The 25,862-nt window shown below is 41.7% G+C and overlaps 1 protein-coding gene across 8 annotated transcripts in view; it reads left to right on the top strand.

Annotated features, from left to right (window-relative positions):
- LOC137436716 (FERM domain-containing protein 4A) overlaps window positions 1-25,862 on the top strand; it is a 293,806-nt gene that overhangs the window by 235,746 nt on the left and 32,198 nt on the right. For all 8 annotated transcript variants that reach the window (XM_068130724.2, XM_068130726.2, XM_068130727.2 and 5 more), the window contains 4 exons: window positions 2,143-2,281; window positions 8,261-8,402; window positions 14,631-14,764; window positions 20,533-20,655. In XM_068130724.2, coding sequence (XP_067986825.1) covers window positions 2,143-2,281; window positions 8,261-8,402; window positions 14,631-14,764; window positions 20,533-20,655 — 538 coding nt within the window. The remainder of the gene's footprint in view (window positions 1-2,142; window positions 2,282-8,260; window positions 8,403-14,630; window positions 14,765-20,532; window positions 20,656-25,862) is intronic.

Here is a 25,862-nt window from a genome sequence, read left to right as displayed (position 1 = left end):
CACCGTTTATGTGAAATTTTCTGTCCTGATTTAATTTCAGGCCCATCGTACTTGGAATAATAAAATGTTGGTTATATCCTTGTATGGTGAAACGATTTCTTTGTAAAATGGTTAAAAACAGAGATATTATAATAATTATATATTTAACTTCTTCATTGATTTATTGTCCATATCTTGTATACAAAAAAAATAATTGGCCTTTTAAAATTAACTCCTCAAACTTTTTGGGTTTTTTTGCTGTGTTTTGCATTCCTTGTATTATTTAAATTTTCAAGGTCCAAGTTGCGATAAAAAAAAAGAAAATTAATCCTCAGCCTTCTTTGAAAAAATTTATTTACTTTCAGAATATTTTCCAGTTATTATATAAATGGGAGGCTTCCGATTCCATGAGTCAGCGGTATGCCCGTTAGGACCAAATTGTATTTGATTGAATTCACCCAGGAGGAGCACATTAAACAACAACTCACACTGTGACCGTAACGGGTGCATAAACACCACACCAATGACAAGGATCATTAAAGAGTTTTTCAATTGCCTTGCACACAAAGGAACGTTATGTCATTTACCCAGAGGTAATGTTGCTGATGATGTGGTAACTGATTGGGTTGATGTGCTTTTGATTGATGGTGATTGGGGTTGTGGAAAGGTAGAAATAATCCTGATGATGTATTTTGTGGTTGCAGTGGTAAAGGTGCTAATTGCGTGTTACAGGGTTTTTGATACTGGTCATGATGGTCATATTGATAAGAGTTACTATGATGCATTGTGATGGTGCTGTGCACGATAATATATTTGATGATGATAGTGTTATTAATTATTACTAGCCGAAACCTGTGGAACATCCACGAAGGGAGGATGTGGTGTATGAATACAGTGTACCATTATGGATGGCATAGGGGATTTGCTTGTCCGAGTAAGAGTTAGGAAGAAAGATGAGAATGAAGAGTGCGTATATGAACAACGATCGCCGACACCGGCACAAATGCATGCTCTGGATTGTCCACTCAGTGGACGGCTTGCTTTCACCTTCGCCCAGCAGACGCCAATACGATGGCGTCGTAAGATGGCGTCGTATCGGTAGTTAATCGGATGCTTTTGGGCCCCACCGTCGGCTAATTCCGATTTTTCGAGTATGGCTGTACGTGATAAACAAAGAGCGAGGTTCGTAGATCGTAAATCCATTAGTGCCGTGGGTATCGGGTCACTGGGTGCGGCGTAAAAGGGATAACAAAGTCGAGTCCTTACGCTATTATTATATAGATTATTATCATTAGTGACATACTGGTTTCACTGGAGAGGACTATAGTTTTGCTCTCTGCCCGTCTGTCCGTCCATCTGTACAACCTATGTTTTTCCAGACTTTTTATGCCTCTGCCCCCGAAGGTGGCCGGAGGCATTATGTTTTTGGATTGTTCGTCCGTACCGGCTAAACTTCGTTTTTCCTTAGCAACCACATGTCCGATTGCGACGAAACTGTCAGGGTAGGAGTGACATTCATGCAGAATGTTTTTATGATAATTGTGACATCATAGGTCATGTGGTATGGCAGCCATGTTGGTTTAAATGCAAATAATCAAAAAATATTTCTCAGAACCGCTAAATGGAAAAAATAGAAAACTTTTTTCAATTTTTTTTTTTTTTAATGGGAAAAATTAAATTTAAGACACATAGGTCACATGTGTCCTTTCTACTGCAGCCATATTGGATAGAAAAACGAACCATTTCTGATCAACACGAAACTTCACAAACGTGATCCCCTATCCATATGTATGCTGAGTGTACATTTTTGATGTCATATGTCACGTGGTTTGGCAGCCATATTAGCTTGAAAGCTTATATATAGTTTCCCATATCTTTTACCATATTCAACTGAAACTTTGTGTATGGCTCTATTACAATAAGGTACAGAACAAGTTCGAGTTTCAGGGCATTTCGTCAATTTTTCACAGACATATGCCCTTTTTGGACTTAGAAAATATCACATCGGTAGGGGACATGTATTGCAAAGCAGTTCTCCCTCTTATTATTATATTATAGTTGTAGTTTCTTGATGATGATGATGATAATGCTGATGATAAGGAGTAATCTTCAAATTAATGTGATTTAGTTTCATTTACCGTTTGTCCGCCTCCCTGTGCTCAGGTTGTCAGTGAGCAGACGTACATTTGGACAGAGTGGTATCACAATTCACACCTGGTATGCGACTTCTGCCCTCATCAAGTCAATCTGGGTGATGGCTATTGGGCAGCATCAGTTCTACCTGGACAGAAAGCAGAGCAAGGTGAGGCATTTAGGAGTCTGCTTGATGTGTTGAAGTTTTGGTCTTCACTATTCACATTAGTCGTGTATATATAGCTGTAAATATTGTTACGTTGGTGGGGGGTAGGTGAAAAAATACCTTAGGAAATTCAGAAATGTATCGTTTAGTATGGACCGTGTGTCGCGAAGAAGAAGAAACCCATCTCGATGTACATAAGCAGGATAAATGTTCAGGTTAAGAGTGTTTGCATGTCGCCATAAGGAGGGTGGTATTGTGATAATTAATTACAGGGCTTCGGGTTAAAATTCCCCTGTACGTGCTTGCCTCCCTATGATTTTTCCCTAATGTTCTTATAAAACTCAGCTGGCCAGGCAATAGACTCATTCGCTCACAACGCCGCCAGGGCCAACAGAAACAGCATTTTCCGATCGACAAGTAAATCCCGACGTCATCCGAAGATTCCCAAACATCGATTAGAGTCTGCCCCCGATGACTCGTAACGAGCAGGCCACGCCATTGCCTTGATGATTGGTGGAGGCGTGATGGAGTGATGAACAGAGCTTGGTGATTGGACAGAGTGTGACATCAGCGTGGAACATTTGAGAGCTGGGAGAGGAAAGAGATGCAGTCTCGCCATCTTGGTCTCTTTTGTGCTGGCTTTCAATGAGGACGGCTGCGTTTGCCTTTTGCTCTCTTCTTCTGGTCCTGGTGTTCGTTGGAGGTGGTCATATTTTCTCTCTGTTCTGACTTGCATGAAAGGCCATTGCATTTTGGTTCGTGTGCGCTAGTGGAGCGAGTTCGGAGCCTGTGTGGACCTGGTGCAGAGAAGGAGTGGTGTGGCAAACTTTGATCGTGAGGAGGGCACGTTGCCGGTGGTTCGTGGAGCTCGCAGCATTTCGGACAAAGTGGAGAGTGCGAGCGGACCACCGGCCCGAATTGCTTCACATTCATGGCACAGCGAAAGCGCGGCTCGGCGCCATCTTGAGCAGGTTGACGCGTGGCCATTTTGCTGACTGATCAGACCTGTGATGCCCACCAAGCCCTCATTGAGGCCGGAGCTGAGTGCCGGCCGACATAACACAATATATTTTCTTTTATTTCTCCCTGCGTCTGCAATTGAGTCCGCGGGGAGGGTCCCTCATCTTAGCCTATTACTATTAGTTTTTACCTCAACATTTTTATTGTCTTTGTATTTATTTTCATTTAATGATTATTTGTTGAATTTTACTTTTCTTGTCTTGTTTCGTTTCTTTGTTTGTGGGTACGGATTAACCCAGTGTCGGCCGTCCTATGAGGTAAGGCTTCAGTCCCTGCCCCGCGCGCGCCAAAAATAATCCCGCCAAGTTCGGGCATATCCCTCAGAGTTAAAGCTCGTTTCGGTCATCCATCACCCAGGGGTCTTAACCCCAGGGACATGACAATATGTATGTCAAGTTATCATAGTTAGCAAAAATAAATCAGTGATGGGGAAAAGGCAAGCAATTAATTTTTTTTAAACCGAGATTATAAAATCCTACCCAGGTGCACACCCTGGTGTCCTTTAGGGTGTGTACAAGGTTTAAAGTGTATAGCTGTCATCGTGGAACTATGCCACTGATTAACACACATACACACAGACACACGGCTATTTTATTAGTATATAGATGTACGGTAGGTACTGTATATATAAAAAAAACTTTTAATGTGTAGTGCACATGGCGGTGGTGGCTGTGGTGGTGATGCTTGGTGGTGGCGTAACAATTATGGCAGTTGGCTTGGGGTCTTAAGGTTCTAAGTGGTATTCGCAGCCTTGCCAAAATAACATCAGGAGGGTCGACTCAGCCTGTCATCCTTCCAAAGTCGGCAAAATGAACAGCAGCGTGTTGGGAAAATCGAGCCAGTTGTATATTCTTTGTCGGAGTGAGGACTCGTCCAGGATTGTACCCCCGAGCGAATGAAACTGCTTCGGCAGCCTTATGTGCCTGGTGGTGTGAGGAGGCCCATCCATCATCCACAGTCCACTTGCGCTCTTGTGATGTTGCATAAATGCAGTTTACTCGTATAATCATTTAATATTTTTATTAAATCCAAACAACTTTGAATGTCCTCACGGTGTTCCCACGAGTAGCCTCAAATATTGAATTAGCTTGCATAGGTAATTTAATGTCATTAATTCATATGCAACCCTGGATGCAAGTTTGCAAGTTGTGGATCCTCCAACTTGAAAACCTAAAGTTGTGCATAAGCCTTTTTGATGTGGGAATCATTTACAACAGACGTGTCTATGGTTCCAGCTGCAATCCGCATTTTCAATGTTAAAGTAAAATCCAATGACTGCAAGCTTCCCTGACTTGTGGTGTACATCTTAGATTGATTACTTTTTATTTTATTTTTTTACTGCACAGCTTACACCAACATGGCTACAGTTTGATTGCCACGGAGGCAATATCTATGTCTGCACGACATGGGGAATAGAGTCACACAATCACATTTTTGCAATGATAGAGTGCGTGACCGTAGCACCCTTTGGGTGTGCTTGTACTTGATATATTATTCGTGGTACAGCACTTGGACCACCCAGTGTGGAGCTGGCTGTGCATTTTTGCGAATCAGTTTCATGAAATCCAAGTGATTCAAAATCGCAGGAAATATTGGACAGATCTCGAGGAATCGACTGCGTTTTGATGGAGATGCACAGTACCCGTAGAAAGTCTACACCCCCTTTCAAAATTTTCACCTTTTGTTGCTTATAGCCTGAAATTAAATTGCATTAAATCAGACCTTTTCCACCTTAATTTACACATCGTAACCCACAACTTCCAAGTGAAAAACAAATACTACAAATTTCAGAATATTAATTAAAAATACAAAGTAAAAAGTTTGAGAAGTGTCCACCCCGCTTATAAAAACAATTGTAAATTAGCTCAGGTGTCTCCAATCACCTTCAAAATTACACAACAAGTTAATTGGCCTCCACCTGTATTAAATAGTAGTGGTTCTGATTATTTCAAGATAAAATCAGCTGTTCCTGTAGGTTTTCTCTGCTGTGTGGTGCATTTAACAGCAAAGACTGAACCATGAGAACTTCTCAAAAGACCTCCGGGATAAAGATGTGGAAAGGCACAGATCAGAGGATGGGTCTAAAAATATTTCAAAGGCCTTGAGTATCCCTCGGAGCACAGTCAAGTCAATCATTAAGAACTGGAAGGTGTATGTTACCACCAAGACCTTGCCTAGATCAGGCCGTCCCTCCAAACTGGATGGCAAAGCAAAGCGACTGATCAGAGAGGCCACCAAGAGGCCAATGGCAACAGTAAAACAGCTACAGGCCTTTATGGCAAAGACTGATGCATGTGACAACAATATACCAAGCACTCCACATGTATGGCCTCTATGGTAGGGTGGCAAGAAGGAAACCAATACTCAAAAAATCCACCTTGAGTCCGGTTTGAGGTATGTAGAAAACACTTCAGAGATTCTGAAGCCATGGGGCAAAACGTTTTGTAATCTGACGAAACCAAGATGGAACTTTTTGGCCTAAATGCAAAACATTACGTTTGGGGCAAACCCAACACAGCACATCAGGCAAAGAACACAATCCCCTACTGTGAAGCATGGTGGTGGCAGCATCATGTTATGGGGATGTTTCTCATCAGCAGGGACTGGGGCCTTGTCAGGATAGAAGGGAAAATGGATAAAGCAAAATACAGAAAAATCCTGAAGGTAAACCTGCTGCCCTCTGCAAGAAAGCTTAAATTTGGACGGAAGTTCACCTTTCAGCATGACAAGGGCCCGAAGCACAAATCCAAAGCTACACTGGAGTGGTTAAGGAACAAACAGATAAATGTCCTTGGGTGGCCCAATTAGAGCCCTGACCTAAATACAATCGAAAATCTGTGGCATGACTTGAAGATTGCTGTCCATCAATGCTCCCCACACAATTTGACTGAGCTTGAACAGTTTTGTACAGAAGAATGGGCAAATATTGCCCAATCAAGGTGCGCAAAGTTGGTAGAGACCTATCCCAGCAGACTCACAGCTGTAATTGCTGTCAAAGGTGCTTCCACCAAGTATTAACTCAGGGGGGTCGACACTTATCCAACCAAGATAATCTAGTTTTGTATTTTTTATTAATTTTCTGAAATTTTGTAGGATTTGTTTTTCACTTGGAAGTTGTGGGTTACGATGTATAAATAAAGGTGGAAAAAGTGTGATTTAATGCAATTTATTTCCAGCCTATAAGGCAAGAGAAAGTGAAGCATTTGAAAGGGGTGCAGACTTTCTGTAGGCACTGAAGTAACATTCTAAGAAATGTGTTTGGTGCTTTTATTTCTTTTATGTCAATTCTAACCTGACGAAACACACTCGCAGATGGAGTTTAAGAAACTATGTTTTAATATGCTTGATGAGATGTGATTGGTGGTTGAGGTAATTTGCTGACTTTTGCATGTGAATTTGTGCTTTTATGGGAATATCTACTCTACTTCAATTTTCCTCCTGTCCTAATAATAACACGAGTTCCCTTCCAAGGAAATTCAATGCGGGAGGAGGCCGTTAGGCCCATCAAAGCCTGTGCCATCGACAATTGCCAACCCATGGTTGTTTGTTCATGCTCTATCTTTTTAATGCTTTGCATTAAGCAAGCAGCACATAATATATTTTTTTGGTATGACTCGCCCAGGGTTCCAACCACGGAACTACCAGACTCAGAGCAGACGCTTTAACCATTGTGCTGGTAACAAGTCTGGTAACACAATCATGTGAAGAACATTGGTCAAATTGAGTGCTGCACAAGCAAATTCAAATCAACACAAGAAGAAAAAGACATAAAATGTCATATCCCCCACCGTGGTTTTAGTAATTTTGCTGTACGGAGTTAAAGGTTGTCAGTCGGCCATCTTTGGTCAGATGACAAAATAAAATCTTCTGCATATATATACTCATGTATTGTCTTTGTGCCAAGTTTGAAAAAAAATTGGTCCATGCATGTCCGAAACCTGGATGGGGACAAGTTTAAGTAACAAAATGGCCACCAGTCGGCCATCTTGGATCTGATATCAAAAAAAATTACGGGCATATGTAACCCATCATTCATTATCTGTGTGCCAAATTTGAACAAGATCAGTAAATGCATGTCCGAGAAATGGTTGAGGACGTGATCAATATCGGTTTGTTTGTTTTTACAAATAAAATGGCCGCCAGACGGCCATATTTGATCGCAACGTGAAACAAAATAATTTGCATATGGTATACCGTCATGTATTGTCTTTGCGCCAAGTATGAACAAAATTGAGAGACATCTCCGAGATATGGTTGGGGACGTACACACACACACACACACACACACACACATGATGGAGGAACGAGACCAAATCCATAAGCCCCCATTTTGGACTAAGTCCAACGGGGGCTAATAATAAATGAAATGATATTTTGAGGTGATGTTGAAATTCCAATATTTGGTTAAGATCGACAACGTAAAGTCCATGCAATCTTCGTAACCCTGATCATAGCAACGTAGAATGAAAGACTGGTGTTGTTTGTGAAGACAAGTGTCAAGCTGCATCTACAGGCAAGTTGAACAATGGATGGAATCAACAGAATTTTGATGGGTGTGTGCTAACCACCGTTGGAAGCAAGAATATCAAATCCTTCACAATAATATAGCAATTTACTTTTTATTTTTCTCCACCAAAAGGTTATCACCTGGAACGTCAACTTCCCTTCGCTTCCCAGTGCTGTCAACATAGCTAGATCAAAATGGTGTTAATTTCATCCATTGATCACAGCAATACTTGCCTGGTTTTTATAGTGGACCTTACTTTTGCTTATGGGTTGTACACGGCCTTTACCTGAAAGGTGCGCGTTAAATTATTCACTTCTAGTGATTTTGAAATATGCTTTTGATACCCTTTGCACAGCATTCCGTATTGCAGACCACAGGCCTTTGATAAAGGTTTATGTGCCAGGGCTTGCGCTTTAGTTAAAGAGGGGAAAAAATCCGTTTCACCTGTGGTGCAGTCGAAGATCCCCGTGGCACGAAGTCTGAGCGAGATCGCCATTGACCTCACGGAGCTGGGCTCTCTCGGAACATCTGGAATGGGCAGCATGGGCAGCGAGAGCAAACTCATCAGTGGAAGCGATGGCAGCCTTTTTTCTTCCGGTATGCAAGTGTTTTTTGACCGTTACTCATCACCGGCCGATTATTTCATTCTCGATGTCAACAACCTTGCTGGATCGGAATTTTTAATTGAACATAAATATTACCTTTGCACAACATCGTTGAATTTGCTTGCGTTGTGAAAATGTGGGTTGTTCAACTTAGCCTTCAATGGTAATAGTTATTTAAATCATGTGTTGCCTTCTTTTTTTTTTTTAAGGCGTCGCCCGAAGGGCAATGCCGTCTGGAGGAACAGCATTGTCTGTCCGTCCGGTGTATGTATGTATGTCCCTCGCAAACATCCACCAATCAGAGCTGAGTACCTGGTCACATGACAGGAGGGCAGCGTTTAGTAACCATTACAGTTGCATATTTTACTAAAAGGAAATATAATAACCTTCTGTGGAGCGTTTTGGGGTTCCAGCAGGTGTCGTAAGGTAGTTGGGAGATTTCAGAAATTCCTCAATACAATTATGATTCTGAAATGCGATCGACACAGATCTTGCTCCCGAATCCGGAAGTGAGCAGATGATAACGCTTCACTGGTTTGATAATATCTTAACACAACCGTGATTTAAAATTGTATTTTGATATATTAATAATCTACAGACTTGGTATTTAATATGGAATATTTTTTTTATGGGGGTGAACTTACTTTTCAAGTTGACTTCGAACCAAAAGTTCATTGGAATTATGTTGAAATAATCCTCGATTTTGTTAATGTGACCTTTAAAAGAAACAAAAACCACATTTGACATTTCGAAGCAAATAAATTGATCCTTGAAAGTGATGTAAACTGATATTGAACTCAATTCACGGACAGTACTGTGTTAAACTTCTGTACGTTTTCCAGAAGTATTTCTTTATTTTGCACATTACCCAAATTTTTTTTTAACAAAAACAAAGGTTAAATTACGACTGGGATTACGGACAGTAAAATTACAGTTCAGTACGTCGTGCAACCCCCACGAGCATTCAGGAGGGCACGTACACGTTGAGGAATGCTGTTCACAAGATTTGCCAAGGTTTGGACAGGAATCGCTTGCCATGCAGTGACAATAGCCTGCTGCAATTCACGCACAGAGGTAGGCTGCTGGTCCAAGTTGTCGATTTGATGCGTTAATTCTGCCCACAAGTTATCTATCGGATTCATATCCGGGGACATGGCAGGCCACTCCATATGCTCTACACCACGGTCAGCAAGAAAGTGTTGGATCATGCGAGCACGATGAGGCCATGCATTGTCATCTTGGAAGACAAAGTTTCCTCGAAAGGCTGCACGAGCAAATGGAAGCAATGTTTCTTCCAGAATGGCCCTGTACTTGAACTGGTTCAGGTTTCCATTCAGAACAACCAGGTCAGTTTTGCCCCCTGCATGAAAAGCATCCCAAACGGTTTCCCCACCACCTCCAGCTTGGACTCTTGGCACTATACAATCTTCGTTGTAGGCTTCATGCACTTGTCTGCACACTCGGACATGGCCATCCTGACGATAGACCAGAAATCAAGACTCGTCACTGAAGATCATGTGATTCCAGTGTCCTGGCTGTCATTGACGGTGCTCTCTGACCCACTGCAATCGGCGCTGGCGGTGTTGTCTTGTCAGACGTGGCTTTCTCAGGGGATGCCTGGCATGATAGCCTGCTTGAACCAGTCGTTGGTTGACTAGCCTTCTGGATACAGGCACATTTGTCAGTTGCTGCCACTCAGCCCTAAGCTGATTAGCTGACTTGGTACGGCCATTGCAGACTAACCGGTGCAGCTGGCGATCATCCCTCCTTGTGGTTCTGCGGGGACGTCCTGGCCTCGATATTGGAGTAGGGACACCCCTCTGAGCATTTCGTTTCGGGATCTTTGTCACCTGACCTTGAGTGATGCCATACTGCCGAGCAATAGCACGCTGTTTCATGCCGGAATTTCGTAAAGCCACCACTCCATGACAAACAGCATTGTCGAGTTGACGGACCATCTCCAGAGGAAGCGGCAATAACTTTTGTAGACGTGCAGCAGTTGTTTTCCACTAATACAGAACGCAACAACCCTTATATACCTGATTGTGAAGCCAATCGTCAAATATACCTGTCCGTACATTTTGTCACGCCACCTGTGATATAATCCTGTTATTGACTTCTTGCTGCGACAGACAATCAGTGACATGGTTCTTTTAACAAAGAAATCACCGAAGCGTAAAAGAAACTCACCAGATTGATATACTGAGTTCAGAAAGGAAACCCAAGTCAAGAAAGAAAAAAAAATTCCATATTAAATGCCAAGTCTGTATATTATAATAGCCGTAGATGATTCTGTCTGTCTGTCTGTCTGTCTGTTGGGCGTCTATCCGGGGTGTGGCTTACTCGGTTTGCAGAGTATCTCCACCCATAGCTCCACCCATTCTGGGAGTGGCTTCATATAATTATAAACAAAAAATATCCACCATTTTATTAACTCGCAAAGCTTTGAGGCCTGTTTTGTAGGCCCGTGGTGTCTTGCTCTCTCTCCCAGTTTGATTTCAAATCAAATTCGATATATCATTTCATTTTTCACAGTCGCTAACATAGTTTTAGACTCGGTTGAAAAAAAACGGAAAGAAAATCCAATGAAAGTTGCCCTTTATAGAACGAAATGAATTCTCAAACGCCTGTAACTTCAAGGCCATTGAGTCTCTCTCACGCCTTTATCTCCAATCTAACTCACCATATGATTTCATTTTTATCGATGGTTTTAGACTCGGTGTCAGCAATAATTGAGAACATTCCACACACGCGGGAAAATGCAGAGATATATTTTAAAAATCGCGTCATGGTGTATCATACACCGCCCAACATGACACCGACGGCAACGTATCGATATATATTAAAAATTCGATATATCATTTCATTTTTCACAGTCGCTAACATAGTTTTAGACTCGGTTGAAAAAAACCAGGAAGAAAATCCGATGAAAGTTGCCGTTTATAGAACGAAATGAATTCTCAAAGGCCTGTAACTTCAAGGCCATTGAGTCTCTCTCACGCCTTTATCTCCAATCTAACTCACCATATGATTTCATTTTTATCGATGGTTTTAGACTCGGTGTCAGCAATAATTGAGAACATTCCACACACGCGGGAAAATGCAGAGATATATTTTTAAAAATCGCGTCATGCTGTATCATACACCGCCCAACATGACACCGACGGCAACGTGTCGATATATATTAAAAATTCGCTTTTGCTTTTCCGTTAAGATATATTACTTTTTCGTTTGATGACAGTCGTCACAAAAACGTCAACAATGATGCCGACATATATTTCTTCGTTTTTATTTCATTCAACATTATTATCCGGAAGTAAAATATGTTTCAGGAAATTACCGAGAGATATTTCTTCGTTTTTTTTTATTAGTTATGTGCGCATACACTTTAAATAGGTTCATTTGAAATCTTTAATTTTCCACAATATAATTTACTTGCCATTTATCATTTGATGATTACGAGACAAATTCCTCTTGAGGATCGTGACAATTCATGCGCTGCGTGGAAACTTCTATTTCCAAAATGAATGAGACGATCGATGAAGAGTGCAGACTTGAATAGGATGTAGCAAGAAAACGAATGAGACGGGCGAACGAGTCCATCGACGAACGTCAATGCAAACTTGCGGGGTCACCCGTGGGAATCCCACGGGCATGGATGTGTGTGACATTTCGACATATTGAGTTCGATGCTGCACATTAATTTTTACAAAATGGTTACTGGCAAGTCATCAGATCCAGAAATGGTGTAATGAACACAATTTATTTACGCGCAAGCACGAAAGCAAGACGGGCCGATTTCTGATTCCGACGGGCCGACGGGCGAGACGGGCCGATTTGGAGCAAGAAAAAGAACGAGACGGGAGAAAAACGAGAGAAACGAGACGGGGAAAGCCGATTGGAGAGGCGAGTGAGGAGCGATTGGAGAGGCGAGTGAGGAGCGATTGGAGAGGCGAGTGAGGAGCGATTGGAGAGGCGAGTGAGGAGCGATTGGAGAGGCGAGTGAGGAGCGATTGGAGAGGCGAGTGAGGAGCGATTGGAGAGGCGAGTGAGGAGCGATTGGAGAGGCGAGTGAGGAGCGATTGGAGAGGCGAGTGAGGAGCGATTGGAGAGGCGAGTGAGGAGCGATTGGAGAGGCAAGTGAGGAGCGATTGGAGAGGAGTGTGAGGTGCGATTGGAGAGGAGTGTGAGGTGCGATTGGAGAGGAGTGTGAGGCACGATTGGAGAGGAGTGTGAGGCGCGATTGGAGAGGTGTGTGAGGCACGATTGGAGAGGAGTGTGAGGCGCGATTGGAGAGGAGTGTGAGGCACGATTGGAGAGGAGTGTGAGGCGCGATTGGAGAGGAGTGTGAGGCGCGATTGGAGAGGAGTGTGAGGCGCGATTGGAGAGGAGTGTGAGGCACGATTGGAGAGGAGTGTGAGGCGCGATTGGAGAGGAGTGATTGGAGGGGAGTGTGAGGCACGATTGGAGATGAGTGTGAGGCGCGATTGGAGAGGAGTGTGAGGCGCGATTGGAGAGGAGTGTGAGGCGCGATTGGAGAGGCGTGTGAGGGATTGGAGAGGAGAGGAGTGTGAGGGATTGGAGAGGTGAGGGATTGGAAAGGAGAGGAATGTGAGGGATTGGAGAGGAGAGGAGTGCTCGGTGGAGAGAGGAGAGTGTCAGGTGGAGACAGGAGAGTGTCAGGTGGAAAGGAGTGAGGGGTCACATATTATGTGAAATAAATTAATTGTGTTCATTACACCATTTCTGGATCTGATGACTTGCCAGTAACCATTTTGTAAAAATGAATGTGCAGCATCTAACTCAATATGTCGAAATGTCACACACATCCATGCCCGTGGGATTCCCACGGGTGACCCCGCTAGTCTTACTATAATTCACCAAATGTCTGTCCGTCCGTCCATTCCCAGGTACCGCAAAAACGGCTGAACCGATCGCAACGAAATTTTGGGTGGGTAATCCTGGGACCCCCTGGAGTAAAATAGCCTATATTGTTTTTCCAAAATTTTCCCGAATTTTCCAATTTTTCCAATTTACAATTTTTCCATTTATCCAATTTTCCAGTTTTTCCAAACCCCGTGGAGTGAAATAGGCTGTATTGTTTTTCCAATTTTTCACCAATTTTCCATATTTTCCCCAATTTTCCAATTTTTCCATATTTCCAATTTTTCCAATTTTCCAATTTTCCAGTTTTTCCAAACCACCTGGAGTAAAATTGGCTATATTGGTTTTTCAATTTATTTTCCAATTTTCCAGTTTTTCCATACACAATGGAATAATATTTACCGATATGAACAGTGATGTGGCTTTTATTGAAATTCTACAAATACTGTTTAGATTTTGATGATTTGCGTGTGATATGATTTAACGGATGTTTATATAAATCGTTTAAAATAAAAAAGCCTTCAATTTCTGATATTTTGCCCTTTCATTTGGGCCTCCCAATTGAAGCCCTGCTCGTAGGGCGGGTACCGTTGCTAGTATAGTATTAATTTGCGATCGGAATGATGAATGATGCTGTTTGGAATGAAAATATAGAGATATTTAATTGAAAGCAGAATGAGGAAATGACGTAAGGGTTTCCATCCGTGACATTCGCGGATTCCCCATTTGCAGTTTCGCCATTGACTGGATATAGCAACATTCAGACCAGGTTCATTTTTTGTCCAAGTCCTTCACGAACCAGCTACCAATGACTGGCGTTCAACTGAAGGTGGCACAGGAATGTGGAATTTATTGACAAAATTAAATACAGGTACTTTAAGCTAACTGGTATCCCCCCGCCTCACCCAGGTCGTACCATCCTATTCAACAACTGAAGTATCAAACAAGCCCGACTATGCCGTTGTTAGACTATCGGTCTTGTTTTTATAGCAAGAAAGGATTTGCAAACATCAGTTTTATTTAAAACACTCATAGGACTCTTGCAAAACCCTACAAAGCATATCCCAGATGCCACCAATAGGAGCATTGCATTTTTTTTTTCCATTCGCAAATTATAATTCAAGCCATTCTTACCTACAACTTTGCCTTCCAGTAACCGACTCACAAAACTCTATCATTTATGATGAGATAGTAGAAAATCACTGTTGGCCCATCACAGGCAGGTTGCTTCTCCATCCAAAACACACCTGTGCGTGGCATGTTTCACATCGCTTTGTTAAGATGTGGATTGATTTTGACTTGCACTTGCGCTTTGGGGAATGACTCCGTGATGCAGGTTCGCAGGAGTCGGAGTTGAGTCAGGAGGCGAAGAAGGACCTCATGAATGCATTAATGATTCGGAAAGAGGCGCTCGAGGAAACTCTGAGGTTGCGGCTGCAAGAGTTGAAGCAGTTGTGCCTGCGTGAAGCGGTGAGACTGCTGCCTGTCGCACTTTCTCTCGATAAGATGATGCATGAACAGCTTCAAACCTGATGATGTGAATCATAACATCTGCCTGTATAGCTCATTTGTAAGAAAGCCACCATTTTGTTTGTTTGAAATTAAACCTCTGAAAATAATTTGCTCAGCCTTCACGATACCACACGATAAGAAATCGTGTTGAACAACGACCTGTGTGGGCAACCATAATGAATTAGTCAATCGCTTCTTACATTTACAAATTTAACACACATGACTTTAATGAAAGACCAGGGAATGAGAGTGAATGAAATAATCAATGGAAGAAAACAAAAAATGATGAAGGAATTGATAGCAATTGATAAAATGTTTTGAAACAAATTAGGACCAGAGAAGAAAGGGAATGAATGATGTTAGGAATTAATAATTTTACATTTCTGAATCGCAACAGATTGGTTGTCTCGAGTCTCGACTATCCTCCCAGCCCAGTGTCTAGTCTAGACCATCCTCCCAGCCCAGTGTCTCTTGTCTAGACCATCCTCCCAGCCCAGTGTTTGTAGTCTGAACTATCCTCCCAGTCCAGTGTCTTCATCTCTACATTGTTGATAATGAGAACCAGCGTTTTCAGAGTTAGTGAACCTATTACGTTCTCAGTGGCCGTGTATCTACAGTCGTGGCTAAAAATATTGGCACCCTTGCACTTTTTTCAAATAACTCACAATTTTGTCTAAAAATTAGTTGAAACTGACAAAAGTATTTGTTCTCCACTATTCTTTATTTCACTGTTAATATTACAGAACTTTTGTTTTTGATTCAGAACTTTATATATCCTTTTAAATCAGAAAATAAAAATAAATGGCATTGACAAAATTATTGATACGTGAGACTTAATATTTGGTAGCACAGCCTTTGGACAAAATAACTGCAGTCAAGCGCTTCCTATAGCCATGAATGAGCTTCCTACACCTCTCTACTGGCAGTTTGACCCACTCTTCTTGTGAAAACTGCTCCAGTTCTCCCAGATTTGAAGGGTGCCTTCTCCCAACTTCTGTTTTCAGATCTCCCCACAGGTGTTCAATGGGATTTAGATCTGGACTCATTGCTGGACACTTCAGAACAGTCTAGCATTTTGTCCTGAACCATTCCTGGGTGCTTTTTGAAGTGTGTTTGGGGTCGTTGTCCTGCTGCAAGATTCATGACCTTCGACGTAGTCCCAGCATTCTAACAATGAGTTGGACATTGTGCTCCAAAATGCCTTGGTAATCTCCTGAGTTAATGATGCCATGCACACATTCAAGGCAACCAGGGCCAGAGGCAGCACAGCAACCCCAAAACATCACTGAACCACTTCCATGTTTGACTGTAGGGAAGGTGTACTTTTCTTTGAAGGCATCATTTTGTTTTCTGTAAACATAGAGATGATGTGCTTTACCAAATAGCTCTAATTTGGTCTCATCTGTCCACAGGACATTCTCCTGGAAGGATTTTGGCTTGTTCAGGTGTGTTTTGGAAAACTTCAGCAGGGCTTTCTCAGCAGTGGGGTCCTCCTGAGTCCCCTACCATAGAACCTCCTTTCATTGAGTTGGTGACGGATGGTGCAAGTTGGAACTGTTGTAACCTGTGTCTGAAGGTCAGCTTGAATCTGTTTGGCAGTAGATCGAGGTGCTTTCTCCACCATTCGAACAATCCTTCGCTGCAATCTTCGAGCAAGTTTTGTCTTGCGGCCACATCCAGGAAGGTTGGCTACAGTGCCATGGGCCTTAAACTTCCTGATAACATTGCGTACAGTGGACACAGGAACATCAAGGTCTGTGGAGATGGACCTGTAGCCTTGAGATTGTCAATGCTTGGCTACAATCTTGTGTCTGACCTCCTCAGACAATTCTCTGGTTTTCTTTCTTTTCTCCATGCTCATTGTGGTACACACAGTGACACAAAACAGCAGAATGACTCCTTTTCTCGATTCAAACTGGTTTATTGAGTGATTTTTATATTGCAGGCACCTGCAATTCACCGCAGGTGAGTTCAATTCCAAGGTAAAGGAGAATAACCTGCTTGAAATCTAATTATTTCTAACAACTTCGAAAAGGTGCCAATAATATTGTGCAGGCCATTTTAGGATTTCTGTGTGGAATAAGCTAAGATTTAGTATTTTTTTCAGCTTTTTCTTGTTTTGTTCCACTGCAAACCAAATAAATATATATGTGGATACCAAAATATTTTTTTAATTTCAACAGTTTTCTGGAAGAAATTGTGCATTATTTGAAAAAAGTGCAAGGGTGCCAATATATTTGGCCACGCCTGTATATTTTCAATCTCGGCTACCATTGATGTCACTGCCCACAAGCAACTTTGAGAGGAACATATCTTGTTAACCACAAATCATATTTGGTAGAACCGTTTTATTCATATTTAATAGGTAAATTAAATGTCCCAACAATGATGCAATCCCCACCCACCTCCTGCCCCCCACTCTCTTCCCTGCACTTACTCCCCATTTCCCCTACAAATAATAATATCACACTTCACCTTGGGGACAAAATTCCAACAAAATTATATGACACATTATGATTGATATCAGTTCTTCCCACAGACATATTTCTCTTATTGAATCATGTCCTGCAGCAAACTCTGTCTCTGCCAGCATATGAAACTGTGACAGCCGTGCTGACTCACTCAACGCATGCTTTGTTCTCTGGAGACACTGCGGCTATGAAAACCAAGATTTGGTTTGATAAAGAACACAGATGAACCAGACAAAAACAGCTCACTCTGGCTCATGTTTACTGGGGATATACACATGCATGTACACACTTGTCTCCTCCTTATAAACACAACAACATGTAGGAGCAGGTTGGCAGTACTCCTTCTGTGCAGACACTGCTTTACCTTCCACCGCAACTTAAAACTTAATTAATTTCAGTCAACCATGAAGTGTGGGCACCCATCACGTTTCCCCTCGGCAGATTACCGTACCTTTTCCTCGAATGTCATTAGTGAGCTAGCTGGGTTTTATTGAGAATGAGTGGACTGGAATTACGTGTTTACCAGACCAGGTGGATTACCCTTTCCTCAAACTACATTAGTAACTTGCTGGGTTTTATTGAGCATCTGAGGAAGAAGAAGAAGAACCACCTTTAGAGGCCGTTTAGCCCGGAGAGCAGGGGTTGGCCTTTTTCGGGCAATGTGGACCCCTTTTTGAAGCAATGTGCGGATGCCCTTCCTTTTGCGACACACAGGGAATTACCAGTTAACTGGTACTCAAGTATTAGCAGACCATTGTCTCTAATCAAACGGCATATTGATCAATAGTGAGCATCAGAGGGTAGCAATCAAATCCCCCAGTGACTAATTGTGGTTTCATGAGCGAAGAGTTCCCATTATTAATAGTGCTGTCTCCAGCAGCATTTGAACCCACAATACTACTGCATCTTTAGTAGTAGTGGTAGTAGTGCTGGTTCAAATCCTTGCCTCTAAGTGACTCACGTTGGTAGTTTTGTTTGAATTTACTTTGATCCCTTTACTGTTTTTGCTCCTTAGCCACGTACGCAGCATTTAGTGAATGAACTTTGGGGATTATGACGTGCCAAGAATTGTAATTGCTCATCAATGTTGGAGTCACTGGTTGTTTGTCATTTACAATGCTGTGATTCTGCGTTGCAAAATATTCCAAAACAATAGCCTGTCACCTGCTGGGGTATTGTAATCACTTCTGTGTGTGTGTGTGTGTGTGTGTGTGTGTGTGTGTGTTTTGGTGTGTGTGTATTTGTTTGTGTGTGTGTGTGTGTGTGTGTGTGTGTGTGTGTGTGTGTGTGTGTGTGTGTGTGTAGTGTGTGTGTGTGTAGTGTGTGTGTGTGTGTGTGTGTGTGTGTGTGTGTGTGTGTGTGTGTGTGCGTGCGCGTGTGTGGGCCGTAACTTTTTACCATTTGAGTTTTTTCATCAAATTTTCACCAAATCTTTATTGTGATAATACAGAGAAGGCAAATTAATAATTTTGTCAAAAGGTCAAAGGTCAGCATCTCATAAAATCGTGAATTTCATCTGATTGACCTGAAATTTTAAGAATTTGCATATTGGGTTACTGAATTGGTTCACCAATCAAAATATAGAAGCTGACTGTTTTTTCTCGATCAACAAAGGTCAAGGTTGTGTAAAATTGCTAATTTTCACCCTATTGACCTGAAATTTAAATGATTTGCATGTTGGGTCACTGAATTGGTTCACCAATGAAAAGCTAGAAACGTTTTTTTTAGTTTTTTTTTAGATCTAAAGCTCAAAGATCAAGGCTGCATAAAATCATCAATTTTCATTTGTTTTTTTTGAACACCGCTCCTTTCCTATGCTATCTCCAGACGTTGCATGACGTCATCGCCAGGCACCGAAGGGGGCCAGGCAATGACACGTGCTGAAAGGGAGTACTCAGTTTTCACTCCAGTCGTTTGTTTGTTTTCTTGTTTGTCCGGGCGATATCTCAGCCATCCTTTGAGCTAGGAAGCTGAAATTTCGGCACAATAGTGAGCACGTCCTTTGGCAAATATCGTATTTTTTTGTTTTTTGATAATCAATTAATTGATGAGTTACTTACTTATTATCGATTAATTAAGTACTGATTTATGTCCTTTCTCATCTGGGCAACATCTCAGGAACCTTTTGAGCTAAGAAGCTGATATTTGGACATGACAGTGACCAAGTGATGTGGCTATAAAGGATATTTTTGATTTATTGAGTAATCAATTAATCTATTTATTATTTATTGATTAATCAATTAATTATTTAATTTTTGACTAATTAATTTTCAAAAAGTTACAGCTTGCATAAAGTGTGTGAACACATGGTGGTTCATGAAACACTATTAGCCAATTGATTAAGAAATTATTTTCCGATTATTATTTATCGATTTTAATTACGCAATTAATCAATCAATTATTGTACACCTCTCTCCTTCCCAATACCGTCTCTATGTGCTGCATGGAAATACCGCACTGGAGGATATTTATTTATTTGGCATGGGGGTGGTGTACTTTTAATGTATCTGTAATTGTTTTGTATTTCTTTTAACTGTTTTCATTATTTGGAGCATGTGGAAAAAAGAAGACGACATCTGAATACAAACGGACGCGGATGGGATTTGCATTTTCAGATGCTTTCTAGGTTATGAATTTTTAATTCCGTGATTGTCGTCCAGGGTCTATGGATTTTTGGTGTTTTTTGAGCAGGTGTAATTGGTTGACCCACATTGTGAACATTACTTTAATGATCTCATAAATTTCAGTGTTTTTCTTGAAACCTATTCTTGCTTGGTCAATTTTTATTCCCATCCAGACTGTTTAGGTTTGTAAGAACAATGGAATATTCTCGAGTCTCAGAGGCTTCTGGTAAAGTTGACACAGGAGTTTCTTTTTTGTTGATCTTTTCTTATTATTCAGAGAATGGGGCTCGTGGTAGAACAGAACGACAGGGGGCAATGGATCAACACACAAAATTGGGCAAAGGGAAAAAATAGTGAGCCAATAATAAATTGATGCACCACAGCACAAGCGTTGTAGGGCAAAGGTGAGAACAAGGTATCAGTGGGTGTATAAAAGCTCAGTAGTGGAAATGGGAGAGACAATTTGGTGGTGATTGGCATCAGACTTGATGTCCCGTAGGGAAGAGCTCGATAAAACAGCTTTGCAAATCTTATTTGCAAGCATTTCATCAACACAATTCATTGATATAAAGTTTGTAACTTTTTGATAAGAAAAGATACATTTTTACACCTTACATTGTGCACCTTACAGGACCTCACTGGTGTCTTACCAAGAGAATACCCCTTGTCTGCTGGTGAGAAAGCTCCTTTGGTCCGACGACGTATTGGTACATCTTTCAAGCTTGATGAACAAAAGCTGATGCTTCTTGGCGAGGTATATAACGATCTTATATGAGTGTGCATGCATGTGTGCGTGTGACTCCGTGAGTGTATATTGGTATATGGTTAGATATAGCACACTATTTGTAGAGTGTTGATGCTGTGCTGAAACAGTTTCTTAGCAAGAGTTATGCTGGATGCTTTTCCATTGCCTTACCGGCAACCAGGGCAGGAATTTATCATTTGGTAAGGTTAGCAGTGACGACTTGACTGGTCATGAAGGACATTATGGGATCTTTAACGTCCACCAACTACTGCTGGCAGATGGAACACCCCGTTTAACGTCCATCCGAGGATGGCATACAGATTGATCCCTCACCCCGCCTGCGAAATTCCAGGATGACAGTTTACAGTTAGGTCAGGATTTTAACCCAGGTTAGACAGCTCAGTGGCTACCTCTAGAGTCTAGACTCAACTTCCCTGCCATGCCCTAACGCAACAATATTTGTTAACACAACAAGAGACAAAGATAAATCAGTGCATTATCTGGGAGTTGATGCTCTACTGGTTTGACTTTGGACGCTTCTTCTTCTTCTGCTTCTTCTTCTTCTTTGGTGTGCAGCACACAGTTGTGAGTAGCATCTTTGATTGAAGTTGGTGTGGCTGTGCCACTGAGGCAGAGCCCCCTGTAGATTAGGGCAGGAATTATGAATTCATTCAGGGTGTCACTGATACCACACCTATTCTTGCCGAAGGGGTCCCGGCAATGACGCGCTCCAAAAGGGACTACTCAGTTTTCACTCTGTTTGTTTGTTTGTTTGTTTGTATGGGCGATATCTCAGCCATCCTTTGAGCTAAGAAGCTGAAATTTGGGTACAATAGTGAACAAGTGCTTTGGCAAAAAAGTTATATTTGATTTATTGATTAATCAATTAATTGATTAATTGTTTCATTTTTCGATTAATTCATTGATTTCCAAAAGGTTACACATTCGGATGAAACAGTGGTAGTTTAGATATGCTATGAGCCAACTGATTAAGAAATTATTTTACCATTATTATTTATTTATTTTAATTACGCAATTAATTAATGAATCAAGCAATTTATTGTACACCTCTCCCTCCCAAATCCGTCTCCACGTGCTGCACGGCGGCATCGCCTGGCACCGAAGGTGCCTCGGCAATGTCGTGCGCTGGAGAGTATGTTATTTATTTATTTGGCATTGTGGCAGTGTACTGTGAATGTAGCTCTACTTGTTCTTCTTCATCTCTCCTATGCAGCACACAGTTGCAAGTAGCATATTTGGCTGAAGGAGGTGTGGCTGTGCCACTGAGGGTGAGCCCGCTGTAGATTAGGGCAGGAATTATGAATTTGTTCAGGGAGCCGGTGATAGTTCACCTATTCTTTGCATAGGACACCATGAGATATTTAACGTCCACCATCTAATGCTGGCAGACAGGACACCCAGTTTAATGTCCATTCAAGGGATGGCATGCACATTGATGAATCTCTCTGCCTGCAGACATCGGAATGACAGGTTGTAGCTGGGCCGAGATTCAAAACCAGGCTGGACAGCGCAGAAGTGAGAATGCAAGAGTAGGCAAGCTGTCACCAGCACTAGAACAAAATTCCAAATTCCTGCCCTAACCTACAGGGGGCATTGCATCTGTGGCACTGCTGCACCCACTAGACTAGCCAATGATGCAGTGCCAGTAGGAAAAAAGCAAAAGCAGTCTTGTGTTGCACATGAAAGAAGAAGAAGAAGAATGGCACTCTACTTTCCTTCCTTAAAATATAGCAGATTTGTAAAACTTTTCTTACCTCTAAATCTTTGATCACAAAGAACATATGTCTGTTGTATTCACTGTTAAGGACATACACGGGAATATTATCTCCATGTTTTCATACACTTTGTGCAATTAAGTGGTTCTCGTATCGTGTCAACTATTCCATTACAACTATCGGGGATGCCCCCTCATGGTGGTTGTACCCCCAAAAGCAAGTCCACAGCCAAATCTTCCCCATTTTTCCCTGCTCCCCGGATTCGTCAGGGCAGCACTGTCACGGTCAGAGAGCCGATCGGTCCCCATGGACCTGCCCTTTCCCTCTCGTCTCTGTCTCTTCTCTATCTCGCTCTGTCCAACAGAACTAAGTGTTCGGCACTGTTTAACAACATGGAGGTCTCCATGTGAAAAAAGGTATCGCGATACCTAAACGAATACATCCGAACAGTATTCGAACGTAGGAATACTGTCCGAACGGTCATTTTCAGTTTTACTCTATCCTCTTGAGACAACAACTTCTCCAAACAAATTTATTGTGTTAGCAGCGGCTGTAGAGTACATGGAAGAGGGAAAGAAAGATAAAGAAATAGGGAGTCAGATGGAGGAGACCCCGCTCAAGCTTACCTACGGACATGCCACTGTGGATTTTCGGGAGGAGGGTGGAGAGGTTTTGAATGTTTTTAGATCCGAAAGAATTCGAATGAAAAGTAGAAGTAGTGATAAAAGTATAAACTGAAATTTTCAATTTCATCCACTGTGACAGTAGAATTGAAGAAATAGCCACCGATAGTTTTGCATCAAACTACAGTGGCCATTTTGCCAACATAAGTGGACGTATTCCGTTAGCAAGCGGATTGCTCGCCAAGCACCTCCCTGATCGTTTACTCCACTCACAAGTGGCTTCATATGGAACAGCTGGCTTGGCAAGCGATAGCAAGCCACTTGATAACGGAACAAACCCAGGCCAGACCTGTCCGCACTCCTAAGTCCATCTTCGGTCCACCAGGTGGTAAAGGCATCAAGGTTATATATGTCCAACCTTACCTCAAAAATCCCAATTGCCAATGGCTTTTTTGGGCCTAGCTGTAGGCTGCAAACTTTATGTCCACTTTGATCAGACTGATTTTTTAAAAGACATTGGAGGACAAAAGAGAGGCTGGTGGTGGCAACACTACTTTGTGGTTTCATTATATAATTATTGATAGCTTTTACAAGTGACTTCACTGACTGATGGCAAATGAAATCCTCTTTACACTTTATGAGCAATTTTTTTCCTCAATTCCTTTAAAAACACTTTCATTTACTTTCTCCATCTAGTTTTCCATCTGCCGCCACCCCCGGCCTCACGATTAATGGTGATTGATGTGCCAAGTCTATCCACAATAGTTAGAGCAAAGTGAATTTTAAATTGCACAACTGCTACAACTACCAGCCAACATGTGTTATTTGCAAGAAGCTCACGATTCCACAAATGGCACAATTGAAAGTCTTCCCCTTGAGGTTATTGCCTTCCTACGTGAAGGATGGAAATTCTTGCGTGTAGTTCAAACGACGAATTTATTTCCATTTTCTTGCAGTGACCAGAAACTATTTGACTCCTCAAAGCGGTGGGGATACTCTTATCATAACCTTGCCTATCTTGTTATGCTCCGGCGAAAGACCTTGCGTGCTGTTCTCTTTTATCGCCTGGGATTGTTGGACCACCAATTCATCACCGCAAAGGTTACCGTGATGCCGACATGCAGGCCATGGTATAATTTTAATCCAGTGGCACTGAAATGTTCACCTTCAGGTGTTTTCATTAGCTAAACTAACATCATTCTTTGTGGCATTATCTGCCAGTAATGTTTGTTACTTTTGCCCTTATATGACAGGTACGGCAGGCTTCCAATTTTAAGCGGATTATAGCTTTTTGCCTCTGATATTGCTTTTCTAAGTAATCCTCAGAATTGTTGGCATTATTATTTATTCCACTTGGGATTGAAACACAATTGGTTGATACAGAGCTCAGATTGATTTTTCTTTGTTTCTTTCTGCGGCTTTCATGAAGGTAGCAATCCGCAACACTGAGAGGTGTTTTATCTTGATTTTAGATTTAGAAAATGCACCTTCTATGTTTGCAGATGTGTGGAATTTTTTTCCCACTTTCTTTTCTGTAAGGTTTTTTTTTTTTAATGTAATGCAAACCCCATTATATTTTGAATATGATTATATCCTATGAAATGCGTATTGGACGGATATTCTTCATTACTGGGCCAGAGCCGTGCTGCGAATGTAGTGTTCTTGCAAATTACGACAGGAGTTTGGGATTCGGCACTGGTGGTGGCTCACAATAGGCTGAATATCAAAATCCGATGTGGGATGTTAAACGTCCATCAGCACATGATAGCAGATGGAACACTTGATCTTAACAACCTCCTAAAAGACGGGCATACTCGTTGTAGCAACGCCCTGCTGGTTAAGTACCAGGATGACTATGTAGTCACGATGAAAATCGATTCTAGATGAGGCAGCTCAAGGAAGAGTACACTCTCAGTGACATATCATTCAGCTCCTTTGATTAACGTGAGAATACACCTCTACCTATTTTGTGTGTGTGTGTGTGTGTGTGTGTGTGTGTGTGTGTGTACAAGATCGAGGCTCGTGTAAGAGCTAACATCAATCACAAAAAAAAAAAAGTGTCTCTGCCTATTTGTGTCAAAGAGAAAGATTATTACCTCTGTCACCAAAGGTGGATGGAGGTTATGTTTTCACCCCTGTCTGTCTGTCTGTTTGTCCATTTGTGAATAAAATCTGTCTGTCTGTCTGTTTGTCCGTTTGTGAATAAAATATCTCAAAAAGTTGTGGACGGATTCGGACGAAATTTGGCAGAGATGTAGCATATGTGACAAGGACGAAATGATTAGATTTTGGTGAAGATCCGGTTCCTGATCCGGCTAGTAGAATTTTAAAAGTGATTATTCACCATTGGGAGATAGGGCCAACCAGGTGGAGGTATGCTCCATACAAAGTGCCGTTCTAGTTTCAACCATTAATTTGCAATTGAAGATTTTTCAAGTATATTGATTGGTCTTGTGCGTTTGTCTGTCTGTTTGTATGTCAATCGCCTACATGCCACAATTTTAATCCCATATTTGCTCAACCTCACCAAATGGTAGAGTTGGTCATAAGGAAGAATCCTATTGATTTTGAGGTCAGAAGGTCAAAAGGTCAACATAGGTCAAAGCTCAACAACCTTGTCCAATTTCTAAAATCCTCAATGTTCATCCGATTGACTTGAAATTTGAAGAGGATTTGCATATGAGGTCACTCAATTCAACCATCAATTATTTTTCAGGTCATCATAGGCCAAAATGTCAATATAGGCCAAAGGTCAACAGCTCCAGTGAAGTTCCTAAAATCCTCAAATTTCATCCGATTGACTTGAAATGTGAACAGGATTTGCATATCAGATCACTGAATTCAGCCACAAATTATT

The sequence above is a fragment of the Myxine glutinosa genome, chromosome 11, assembly GCF_964187855.1.
Source record: "Myxine glutinosa chromosome 11, kmMyxGlut1.1, whole genome shotgun sequence".
NCBI classification, from domain to species: domain Eukaryota; kingdom Metazoa; phylum Chordata; class Myxini; order Myxiniformes; family Myxinidae; genus Myxine; species Myxine glutinosa.
Note: the sequence above shows the minus strand (reverse complement) of the source record. Positions and strands in the feature narration are given on the sequence as shown.